The 13,451-nt window shown below is 38.3% G+C and overlaps 1 protein-coding gene across 2 annotated transcripts in view; it reads right to left on the bottom strand.

Annotated features, from left to right (window-relative positions):
* The window catches only part of shd (cytochrome P450 family 24 subfamily A member shade), a 250,220-nt gene that overhangs the window by 18,240 nt on the left and 218,529 nt on the right, over window positions 1–13,451 (bottom strand). For both annotated transcript variants that reach the window (XM_067142949.2, XM_067142950.2), the window contains exons 6-9: window positions 12,091–12,286; window positions 7,258–7,420; window positions 6,589–6,755; window positions 3,996–4,074 (exon numbers count right to left, since the gene is read on the bottom strand). In XM_067142949.2, the coding sequence (XP_066999050.1) occupies window positions 3,996–4,074; window positions 6,589–6,755; window positions 7,258–7,420; window positions 12,091–12,286 (605 nt within the window). The remainder of the gene's footprint in view (window positions 1–3,995; window positions 4,075–6,588; window positions 6,756–7,257; window positions 7,421–12,090; window positions 12,287–13,451) is intronic.

The following is a 13,451-nucleotide window of genomic DNA, read 5'->3' as shown; positions in this document are numbered from 1 at the left end:
AAGAAGTATAAGCATTATGGAATTTTAAAAAATTCAGTTCAAATCCGAATTATGTTCAGTGCAAGATTTTGGTAGGATGAAGTTTTTCTAATTTTGGAATTACTGTACTCTGGGATGACCAAGATGTTATTGTGGTAACTTAGATTATGTCTCCACATCATAACTGCCAAATGGTTGTCTTGGGATCTCTCGTAAGAATGGGCTGACGTGATGTATACATCAAAGATAGGAACTAGTGAATTTGGATGGGAATGTACCCAAAGTATAAACACAATGACAGGTCTGTGTAGGAAGAGTGAACAACAAGACTCCTACCACCCATGTCATGCTTACTTGACTTCCAGCTCCCTGTACTGCGATCACCATTCCCTAGCTCACCCTGTTTCCTTGAATGCATCTCCCTACAACCCTTCTAAACATACCTCTTAATTTATACATACCCTTTGGGTTCGTGAAGGTCATCTGCATGCAGATCCCAGATCCCTATCTCGCTTCCATTCATTAGAATCTACAAATCACACTCCCAGTTTCCCCCACATACCCACTTCACAGTCTCATTTAAATCCCCAATCACCTTCAGTCAGTATCCCTCCTAGACAGTATCCTGCAATCTCCACTCAATCCTACACTGTCATAACCAGATCCCACACGTCCCAATTATGTTGATACCTATTCCCGCTTGTCTTATGTTGGTACCAAACATGAAAAACTACTAACTTCTCCTTCCCTTCTACTTTCCTCAACATCTGCCTTAACCTAATTCCTGGATAACACTACCCCCGTTCCCTTTCTGCACGCTCAGAGAGAGAGAGAGAGATATGGGGGGGAGGTGCGTACACGCTTGGAAGATAGTAGGCTCGAACCCCATTGTCAGCAGCTCTGAAGATGGTTTTCCATGGTTTCCCATTTTCATGCCAGACATTTAACAGAAATGAAAACTGCTGTTAAGTGCTGGAATTTCAAAAGCATTACACAACAAGGAAGCAAGCAACATACTATCTAACAAAATTACTGTACTTTATTCTAAACTATACTTGGATAATCCTAAACAACACTAACAGTAGAATTGTAGTTAAAACTAAATGAAGAGGGGTACTTTTTCTATTACTTGCTAACAGAAATTAAAAGTATGGTACCCTTAAATGCTGAAATATCAAAAGTAAAAGGAAAGATGCCTAAAATAAAGACTCAGTAACTTCTCTCAAAGTATAATACAGTGAAACTCTGTTAAGAAGTTTTTCAAGGGACTGCAAAAAAAAAAAAAACTTCTTAAGCAGGAAACTTCTTAAAAGGGGTAATGCCCAAAAACTTATTCTGTACTTTGAAATACATGTGAAACACACGCCAACAGATTTCCTTGTTTGTGAACAATACCGAAATAGGCTGATATATAAGAGCTGCTAACAGAAAGCCACAATATAAAAATTTGATTATCATGATAATATTTTTAGTGATAAAGTAAAATAATTGAACATACCGTATTGTAAATATATTTGATAAGAGAAGGGAACATATATAAAAACGTTGCAAGGTTTGCTTATTTTAGCAGGCAGAACCATTTCCTTCCACACTTCCCTTTCCTCCGCTCTTAGACTCTCTGCTTCGCCACAAATTGTTTTGTAAACGATGCTGGCTCAATTTTTAAAGCGGTCCAGCCACCCGTTCGACGCAGTAAAAGGTACCCTTAATTTGCATGCGGCTTTCTCCTGCACAGTAGTCCCACTGAAAGGTATGTTTAAACTTTGCTGCTGTTTAAACCATATGAACAGAGCTTATTCTATTTCATTGTACTTTTCAGATTTAACTTACTTGCAATTTGCTGAAGTATTCCCTGCAGAAGCAAAGATCTCTTATTTCTTCGCTCTAATGCCGTTCAAAGTAGACAGTGGCATCCCCAGCTCCTTTGCCAAAGCAACACGGGAAAGTGTAGATGACTCCACTTTCCTTATAATCTCTACTTTGTCTTTTATTGTTAGTGCCTTTCGCTTGATCTCTTTCCTCTGAGTTCCGCTCATTTTCACTTAAAAGGTTTGTATGATATTACAAGTACAACCAACCTCACCGACTCCTATTCATACTAATTACGATGCTACACTATGCTTGGCAATCCATAGATTAGGCTTACAAGACGCAAAGACAAGGTATGTACTACAGTTTGTTAGCATGTGCGTTCTATCTTCCTCACATCCCCAACAACTGCTTCATGGATAACGGCAGCAAATGAGAAATGTGGCAACTTATTCTTAGAGATTGTTAGAACCTAGGTCTAAATTGCCCCTGCATTCCTACTGGTTGTCACGGCAACGGACGTAGTTTCTGGCTGTTTCGTAAGTATCGCATGGCCAAGCCAGTATTCAGTTTATTTTCCCGCTTCAATCCTCTTCATGCTATAAGTAATGAAGGAAAGAAACACAGGTTCGAACTTGCAGAAATGAGTGCATAGAAAAGTATCTGGGGTATTACATGGGAGTGATAAAGGCGCAGTAGCAAACGCCAGCACATCTAAACGTAAACAGTTTCTTTCCCCGCGAGAATTTTATTTCATGTCTCCTCATCCTTGTGCTACATTCTAATAATGCGATGTAATAATTACGAGTGACTCTATAATACAATGTTTAGCTCGTATAAATGTAAAATTAAAAATAACTTTCAATTTTATGCCAACATGTGGTATTGCAAAGCCTCTGTGTGCCTCCCACCAACACCCAGTTGGCTATCAACATTCATTCAACTTCGTAGACGATCGTGATCTTTTGGCCGGCTGTTTGGCGGCATGTGTATCAACTGGCAAGTCGGCTGTTTCCTGGACAGAGTCGGGAAGTTTTTTTTGTTCACTTTACCAATAATGGTCACGGAAAATCTTATCAGTTTAGTTCAAAAATGTAATCTCCTCTACGACAAGACCCATAACTATTATTGCAATGTAAGAGAGAATGCCTGGAAGGAAACAAGCAAGGGAATGAAAAATCAAACAGGTTAGAATATTCAATTTTGTGGTAGATTAACAGTAATGTTGTAAACAAATACACTTTACGGTTTTTAATTAATGTTTAGGCCACCTCGATTAATGATTTCTCCCTGTTGCGGCCCGCAAATTACTGCATTAAAGTTGCATCAAACCATCCATTGCGTGCTTTATGTTTCCCATGTAGAATCCCGTTCGATTCTATTCCGCTAGATGGAACGGTGGAGTGGAAATTTCAACTGATGGGTTCGATTCGATTCCACAAGGTGAGAGTGAGCATTTGGTGTCCGTGTTGTCATAGCGTGACGTCGTACGGCCTTGGCAAGCCCGCACAGGTTGTATGACACCAGAGACACACCACAAGCGCGCAAACGGTCTAACACAGGGTGCAACTTGCGCAGAGACTGGAGGGTTCTAACGATGGGCTGCTTTGAGCGGACGTTTTCTATCTCAAGGGGCTCTAAAATCTGAACTGTTTAACCGAGAAATATAATATTTACAACAGAACACTTTAGACGGGAAAAATATACATATATCTTAATGCAACTGATCAAGGGACCAAGAATCACACTTCTTAGGCGGGAAAACTTCTTATGCGGGAACTTCTTAACAGAGTTTCACTGTAGTTTTGTGTGGCTATTTCTAGCCGAGTGCAGCCCTTGTAAGGCAGACCCTCCGATGAGGGTGGGCGGCATCTGACATGCGTAGATAACTGCGTGTTATTGTGGTGGAGGATAGTGTTATGTGTGGTGTGTGAGTTGCAGGGATGTTGGGGACAGCACAAACACCCAGTCCCCGAGCCATTGGAATTAACCAATGAAGGTTAAAATCCCCGACCCGGACGGAAATCGAACCAGGGACCCTTTGAACTGAAGGCCAATATGCTGACCATTCAGCCAACGAGTCGGACATTCTCTCAAAGTAACAACAATGGGACAATATTTCTCTTTACCAACCACCTCATGTTCATGTAATTGTTTAATTATTTCAAAAGAATTATTCCCTCACTTGACTGAGAAAGATACTTTACCCCTGCTGGTAAGTCGTAACCACTCAGTTCCATGTCCTCCTCCAATATCCTTGCCACGCAGATGGCAGTGGGCCGAATCCTGTAACAGCGATAATAAACATCTCAGTCTAAGGAAGCACTTCAATAAACAGACACCATCTTATCATCATACACAGTTAAGGAAATTAATATACCACTATAAATAATTTCCATCCATGGATTCACCTTGAGCCAACTGGTTTGATAGAAGGCAGTTTGGGTTTAGGAAATGTTATTTCTGTGAGACTCAACTTTTAGGATTCCAGTAAGTTAAAACAGATATTTTAGATTCAGGAGGTCAAATGGACAATATCACTATAGACCTATCCAAGGCCTTTGACAGAGTAGATAACAGAAGATTATTGAAAACAATGAGTGCTATTGGACTAGATAAAATTATGACTGAATGGGTGGGTAAATTTCTAGCAGACAGAACTCAGAATTAGGTGAAGAATGATCTGATCCATTAATGATTAAGAGACAAACTAGAGGAAACTATACTTTGCAATGATCTGTACCAAGAGACTGATTCAGAAAAGGACTTAGTATAGATATATGATGAGGATGAGCATTGGTTGCCTGGTTACCATGGTGTCTGTCTTCTCTGGTGGTGGTGGTGGTGATTATTGTTTTAAGAGGAAGTAACTAGGTAACCATCCTCTATATAACACTAATCAGAGAGGAAAAATGGAAGGGGTCCGACACTTCAAAAAATGAAGGTATCGCCCAAAGAAAGGCAAGGGCCACGAAAGGCGGGAAAATGAAAGACTCCCTAGCCCTCGCAAACCTAACAGCGTCGGGGTCGGAAAAGAACAAGAGTTGACCAAGGGGGTCGGATAGGATAGATGAAAGTGAGGAGCCTGGCACAAGTAAGTGGAAGCAATGTCAGGACTCAATTGAGGGCCCCGTGGTTGCCAGCCCACGCTTCAAAGTTCAGAGCCCCTGGGGCCTCTTTTACTCACCTCTTACGACAGGCAGGGGATACTGTGGGTGTTATTCTACCACCCCCACCCACAGGGGGGCTGTCTTCTCTCCACACAAAACTGTCTACACTAAATTGATGACACTAATTCCAGATAGACCTCCATCCCAAAAACTGCATCCATCAAGATATAGCCACAGCCAGGAAACATTGCCATTCTTATCTAACACAAATTTAATTGTAAATATTCCACAAAGGTATGATCTAAGGCAGAAATCTTGTGTAAATTTAGAAATAGAGTCTACCAATGTAAAAATTTCAAGACTTTGTACACATTTCAATAAATTAGGCAGGGAATTGCACACTAGACAGGGTCTTCATTTAAATAAGTTGAGAAGAGAATTCTCAAGTAATGAAATTTGTAACATTTTAAATTATATATATTTGAAAGTATTAATTCTTAAAAAGAATTTAATGAATAAAGACAGTTCCCCCAAAATGCATAGTGGTATTCATGACCATAACACAAGGGTCTGACGAAACATTCATATCTTACACACAAATACAGGTATATATCAAAAAGGAACATTTCACATAGGGATCAAATTATATAATAAACTACCACAGTACATCAAATCCCCCCCCCCAAATAAAAACATTTGAACCACTGTTTTTATTCTGATAGGTCAAAATTGATTAAATACGGTAATTATAAGATTTAAATATAAAATGTACATGTTTTTTAATATATATTATATAGCTTTAAGGCACATCCAAAATTTTTTTTCTTAAAAAAGAGCTTTCAGTCGCACGGACACAGAGAGGTCTTATGGTGATGATGGGACAGGAAAGGGCTAGGAGTGGGAAGGAAGTGGCCATTGGCTTAAATTAAGGTACAGCCCCAGCATTTGCCTGGTGTGAAAATGGGAAACCACGGAAAACCATCTTCTGTGCTTCCGACAGTGGGGTTCGAATCCATTATCTTCCGAATACTGGGTACTGGCCGCACTTATGCGACTGCAGCTATCGTGCTCGTATATCCACTTTCAAAATGTACTTCATATACATGTTGAACATCCTGCATAAGCAGAAACACATCAGGAAGGAAAAGAAGACTTTGTATACATGTATTTGATTTGATGGCTGAATAAATATGCTGTGCTATACTACATCTGGGAGATTTCTTTGTTCTGTGTAAAGAATTACTGGGCAAGTTGGCCGTGCGGTTAGGGCCGCGCAGCTGTGAGCTTGCATCTGAGAGATAGTGGGTCCGAACCCCACTGTCGGCAGCCCTGAAGATGATTTTCCGTGGCTTCCCATTTTCACACCAGTCAAATGTACCTTACCTTAATTGAGGCCACGGCCGCTTTCCCTTTCCTATGCCATCATCATCGTAAGACCTATCTGTGTCAATGCAACCTAAAGCAAATTGCAAATGTGTAAAGAATTGCTTTGTCATCCCATTTCATTAAAAATATTACTGTATACTTGACTCATGCAGCAAGTATTCAATAAATAGCAACTCATAGATAACAATTAACAATTTATGATAAAGTGAGTAATAATAATAATAATAATAATAATAATAATAATAATAATAATAATAATCCCACATCACAAAAAAAAGTCTTAAGCTGATATTGGTAGCCTCACCTATAGCATTCCTGTACAACAGCATGAAGGTACGGAACATTACGAAGTTCCTGCCCACTCAGCCTCTCCGCAGACTCTGAAGCAGCCGTTAGTTCCTCATACAGACGCTGCTGAACGTTTGGGTGTGTGGCCACCAAATGTAACAGGAACACGAGGGTGTTGCCAAGCTACGAATGAAGAAAACAAAGTATTTCAATAAAGCAATTTAAGAAGCTTGAAAATTATAAGAGCTATCAATCAATCACTACAATTTAAGACTTCAGAACTGTAATACATTAGTAGCACTTTACTTTCTTGTAGCACTAAAGAGTAATACTACCCTATTTAACACAATGGTATCATCTTAGATGGTTGATATTTTTATATTTGCATATTCTATTTTATAAGAGAAACATATAGACTTAGAAGATAAACATTTTCGTGCTGGGAGAGACTGATTGGGAAAGTTTTATAAAACATATTAGTAGGCTTTGTATATTTATGGGGTTAACACATATTTCAATTATATGTTCATATTTTGCATATTTTACTATTTCCTTTTAGTCATTGTTGATATGCCATTTTCAGGTGGAATGTTTTATATAAGTTCTCAAGGGACTAAAACAAAGTAATTTTGTCTTGTATTGAAGCAATAGCTAACAAAGGTTCCCATCTGGTTTCTTAACTTACTGTTACGATTCCAGCAGCAATGAAGTCCACGATGGCTGCCTTCTTTTCTCGAATATCAAGATTATGAGCTCGTAAGATGGACATGAAAATGTGTCGTACAGATTCTGTTGCACATGTTTCGTTCTCTTCTTTGAGGGCTTCTTCTACCAGCTCTGAGATGATACTGGACAACATACACAAAATTAATTTATTATTTTGATGAGATAATTTGAAAAAATTTAAAGTAAATTTTAGCATAATGTGTAAAAGCATCAAGAAACAAAATTCTGTATCCCAGCATCACAGATTCAAACCTAACAGAGGTAGTTGGATTTTGGAGAAAGTCCATTCATGTCATAGAATGTTGGTATGTGAAAGATCTCTGGCGACATATTGGTGTTTTTCCAACAAAATGAATTAAAACTCAGCCTTAGATCGTCCATTAAAAATGTGTTTCTTTGGCATTTGGTGGAGAAAAATGAAACACAGAAACTGACATGCAAGCAGCCTAGATGTCAACAAATCAAAATGCCTGCATACAGTAGCCGAGGCATTATTATTATTATTATTATTATTATTATTATTATTATTATTATTATTATTATTATTATTATTATTATTATTATTATTATTATTATTATTATTAATTTATTGAACAGAATGTACCATATACAAGTTGTGAGATTCCAAGTGAGTGAATGAAAATTTATTTTCCTGTACTAGGTGATGGAGAAACTGGAAATCCAATGGGAGACCTATGGCTAAGTTTTAATTATGTTCTTAGGTTAAACACAGAATGTAACACTCGAGATCTTTTACATGCTGGCAATGTATGACATGGAATGCTGAATGGGCTTTTATTCCTTCCTTCAATCATTCAAGTACCTCTGACGGGTTGGAGTTCATGATCTTGGCATCTGAAAGCCAGCACTCTACCATTGATCCAAAAAAGGCAGGAAAAATATATGAAACAGGCCATAATACCAAGCAGTAAATTCCAGTTGTTTTAATTCATTAAAGGGGCCTGGAATATTTTAGTAACTGGAAACTGTCCTTTATCATGATATGTTTAGAAGTATGCATTATTCTCATTATTTGGTTCTGCTTGGTAATACCTTTAAGTTTTCAGTAAATAATGTAAATGCTATAAACACATATTTGTATAAATGACAGTGTTCATTTATCAAAGCAAGATTTAACAGTAATTTTTAACTTATGAATTGAAACAGTAAAACAGGACTGGTAGGGAAAACATTAAGTTAATCAACTTTGCAAAAATAGGAAACTTTGCTGAAGTATGAATTTCTATTAGAAATCTATCCAAAGTGGAAATGAAAGATTTTTGGTTTAGGACTGTCTAAACCAAAAACATGTCCTCTATAATTATTAGTAATATCTGCCAAAGAGACAGGTTTTCTGTAAATAGTAGCAAGTACCAGACAGAAGCCTCCCTTTAGTGCAGTCGTAATAATTCCACTTTAGACACTTTATGATGTAATTAGTATAGAAAAGTCAAGTATACATCTCTCTAATGCAACCAAATGGATCCTCCATAAAAAAGAATGGAATATTTCTTATGTACAAAGATTCCCCTCAAATTAGTTGTGTTGTGTTTCAACATCTTTATGTGGATAATAAGAAGGAAATGAAACCAGGTTGAATCAAGGTCCAAAAAAGTATATTGTAAGTATATCATAAAAAAAGTGAAAAAATCCAACATTAAAAAGATTCACAAAGTGTGTTTAAGACTGAATGGTTGTCCTGAAAGTGATGAATCATGGAACACATTTTACACATGTTAGCAAGTGTTGAGTGAAAACCTCTCTAAAGCAGAATCTGTCATATCCTGAAATTCTGGTTTAAAAAGGTTTAACTCTGTATGATTACTACTCCCAAATGGAGCTTCCATAAAAAGGAATGGAATCTTTCCTATTTACACAGGTTCCTCTTATGGGTAATAGGGTAGAACCCCAGTAACCTGAAGCTGGCAAATCCAAAATTTTGGATAATCCAAAAAAGAATGCATGATAGAGGAAAAAGTATTAGATCTTACTTTTAATTTAAAGTAAATATTTGATCACAGTACAATACTTAGAAATTATTATAAGGTTGAATTTAATGGAATGGAATTCAAATGGTGTACAGTACACTGTTAATTAAATTTTAGTGTACTGTAGCTCTACTAGAAGTCAAGCTATAAAACAGAAATGACAAATGCCAGGCTGAGTGGCTCAGATGGTTGAGATGCTGGCCATCTGACCCCAACATGGCAGGTTCGATCCTGGCTCAGTCGGGCGGTATTTGAAGGTGCTCAGATACGTCAGCCTCGAGTCGGTAGATTTACTGGCACGTAAAAGAACTCCTGCGGGACTAAATTCCGGCACCTCGGCGTCATCGAAAACCGTAAAAGTAGTTAGTGGGACATAAAGCCAGTAAAATTACTATTATTATTAGAAATGACAAACATTGTGAGTAATTTCATATTGTATTCTGCAGTGGCATAACATCAAGGGAGAGTGAAACTGAGTCTACCAAAATAAAATAAAGAATTAAAAACCAGCATAGACTCTACTACTACTATTACTACTACTACTACTACTACTACTAGTAGTAGTAGTAGTAGTAGTAGTAGTAGTTTAGGCAACCTTGAATTGCAGTGCAGATGAGTTGAGATTGGAAAAGTCACAGTCTCAAATAAGTGAGAATGATATAGCTTTTCCACCAAATTTCTACCCGCTCAGTGAGGAAAGGCAAGTTTATTTATTGTGCATAAGTGGCACAAGGCTCAGCATCTGTACGGGGTTCAAAACTGACTGTAAGAGATGGGGACGGGCATCAGAATGAATCAGTCACTTCTTTGACTTTTATAATGTCGTCGTGATCGCATTTCAGTGGTGGAAGTGTTAACTAAGTGTTTTAATTATTTAGGAAATATGGATGACTCAACTAATTTTCTAGCACATTATCTCAAATTCAAGATTTTATCTATCGGCATTTTCAAAAATAATGATCAGCTTGTTCTGTTAATATTATATTTGAAAATCTAAGTTCAAGCTGTTGTTGAATTATATTTTTATTTTTTACTTTCTTGCTGGTAGTTTCAGCCATCTTTGTTCAGGTCGATAGGTGATGGGACAGATTCAGACTGATAAATGATGCTTGTTTAAAGGGGCCTAACATCTAGGTCATTGGCCTGCCAACAGATGGGACAGGGGAAATATTTTATTGGTTTGGACTTGTATTGGCAACAATTTTACTTGTGTATTTAATATTTTAATTTGTGTGTGTTTAACAGTTTTCTTCCCCCTTCCCCTCCCCTGGATAATAAGAAGGCTAGCAATGTTGTGTGTCAACATCTTTATGTGGATAATAAGAAGGAAATGAAACCAGGTTGAATCAAGGTCCAAAAAAGTATACTGTAAGCATATCATGAAAAAAATGAAAAAATCCAACATTAAAAAGATTCACAAAGTGTGTTTAAGACTGAATGGTTGTCCTGAAAGTGATGAATCATGGAACACATTTTACACACGTTAGCAAAATTAAAAAAGTAAAAAATAAATAAATAAATAAATAAATAAATAAATAAATAAAAATGAAATAATAAGTACCAGTAACAAATAGCACAAGTACAATGAATAGTATAGTAATAGACTAACATGTGTCATTTGCATTTAATAAAGATTGCTAGCAGGGAAGTGCCACTAGGGGTGTACATCTTCCTTCGTCATTCACTGAAGCAAGACATTGAATAAGTCATCAGGAGCAATGTGAGCCAAAGAGCTACATTGAGTGAATATGCAGCTAGCTCCAACAGCTCATTTGGCATGCCTTAGACCAGCTAGACCGAGCTCGATAGCTGCAGTCGCTTAAGTGCGGTCAGTATCCAGTATTCGGGAGATAGTAGGTTCGAACCCCACTGTCGGCAGCCCTGAAAATGGTTTTCCGTGGTTTCCCATTTTCACACCAGGCAAATGCTGGGGCTGTACCTTAATTAAGGCCACGGCCGCTTCCTTCCCACTCCTAGCCCTTTCCTGTCCCATCGTCGCCATAAGACCCATCTGTGTCGGTGCGACGTAAAGCAACTAGCAAAAAAAAAAAAAGACCAGCTAGACAAGTTTGATGAGAGGCCGCATTGTCAGACTAAAATATGCAGGACGAATGTTCCAGCACATTGTTTGCCACTTGAACCATTCTGACTACACTGTGTGGATCCAGTGGAAAAGGGAGAGGGCACACACGTCAATAAGGCTCGGCTCGACCTAAGCGGACTACCAGCTGGGATAATTGTTTCGTCACATGAAAGGCTGTAAGCACTTCAGAGGCAACACTGAGCACCACCAGACATGTCACGGTAGCTGGGGGTAAGCCTTTGTCCCCCAGTATCATATTGAGGCAGCTAGCAGAGCAGAATCTGTTGTTTCAGCATACCTTACAATGTCTACCATTACAACGTAGCACCGCCAAGCAATGGAGCGAGATATCGGCGTATTTTTTCAAATTACTCATGGGTATGAACAACGTTCTAATGCTCATATACCCAGTTCAAGTTGTTTCCGACCACCCTGTATACAATATTAGACGTTTTTTCGGATTATTTGAATATTTCCGAATCCAAACAGATCACAGTCCCGATTAGTTCCTATACCGGGGTTCTACTGTGACAGCCTAGTGTAGACCTCTCTCAAGTGGAACAAAGCTACCGTGGAATTCTATTTTAGACAGCAATTAATCACAACTACCGAATAAAAAACCCTCTAAAGTGGAACTATGCTTTTTTTTCTGGTAATTCCAGTTTAGACAGATTTTACTGTAATATTTAGTTATAACTACTAAATGTGGTAAAATAGTTACTCATAATACTGTTCTTCTGCCGCCTTGTATAGATCGTACGCACTGGAAGGGAAGATCTTCCACAAGGGTAGGCCATAGTAGGTGTCCCTACAAGCTCTGAAGTGGCCAGTCACGGCCTGGGCCAAGCGAACACAGCGTGAGTCGGGTTCGCTGTCCAGGAACCCCATCCGTCGGCCGAGGATGAGTGTGCAGGTACCTGGGGGGAGACAGACAACAATCAGTGGACTCGCAACTCTCAAAGAAAGCAATTTTCAAAACTGATGGAAATACAAATACAAAATAGCCGAATTATCAAAATCTATATAGACCATTAAATGATTATAGTTAGTGGCGAGATGAGAGCTCAAAAACAAGGAACGCTCTGTTGTAAAAGAAGATATTTCTATGACATCATGAATAAAAATGGACGTGGCTATATAGGGTGTAAAACATATGTGCACATTCAGAAAACGTGATATACAGAGTGGTCGTAAACAACGTGAACCGAGTATATGAGCGTTAGAATTTTAGTCATACTGATGGGTAATTTGAAAACAAAATTACGTCGATAACGCGCGCCGTTATTATTTTATCAGCTGCTGAAGTTAGCCAATCACATCGATTCGTGGACGAATTCAAACGGACTGCGAGGCGATGTTCTTAAATATGCACGTAGCTTGGTCGAGCTAGAGAGCCATGCCGAGAAATGACCATCAAACACTTAGACACCGTGAGTTTCAGCCAATGCCAGCGTAGCGTGCTTGCTATGGGCCGAGCCTGTCAGCAGGGAGGTCCTTGTCCAAGTCCCTTTACTGGAGAAGTTTATGTTTTCTATTGGCGCTCTCAAGATTTAGTAACACCGCCTCGCAAAGCCCATCTCAAGTCGATCGCGAAACGATCAGATTGGCAGACTTCATCGGCGCGAGATATCTAATCATTTGTTCCAATTAATTATCAGTATGGCCAACCCTCTTATGCTCATATACCCGGTTCACATTATTTCCGACCATCCTTTATAGAGATAATTACAAACATTTCGAAGATAGAATCCCTCCATCTTGCAGTTTTCATAACAGTCAAATGAAGCACGAATACAATTGATATAACAATTCATAGTTTTTGCAATTTTCAGTGAGAAAACACCACAATCTAGGAATATTTCAATAAATGATATCAGTCCCTTAAAACCTAACTCCATTTGTAAATAGTACTAGACATCAGTTCATTTAATTTTGCTTAGCTGCATCATTGCTCACTTTATATCAAGTGTTGAAGATTCGTTATGTGCATTAATTCGATATCATTAACAATGTGTTGAGCTGGTATCTCCAAAATTGTATTTATCTTGCCATACTTACGAAAGACCTGCTTACAAGTACAGA

The sequence above is a fragment of the Anabrus simplex genome, chromosome 3, assembly GCF_040414725.1.
Source record: "Anabrus simplex isolate iqAnaSimp1 chromosome 3, ASM4041472v1, whole genome shotgun sequence".
Classification (NCBI taxonomy): domain Eukaryota; kingdom Metazoa; phylum Arthropoda; class Insecta; order Orthoptera; family Tettigoniidae; genus Anabrus; species Anabrus simplex.
The sequence above is the reverse complement of the archived record's forward strand: the minus strand, read 5'-3'. Positions and strand labels throughout refer to the sequence as shown.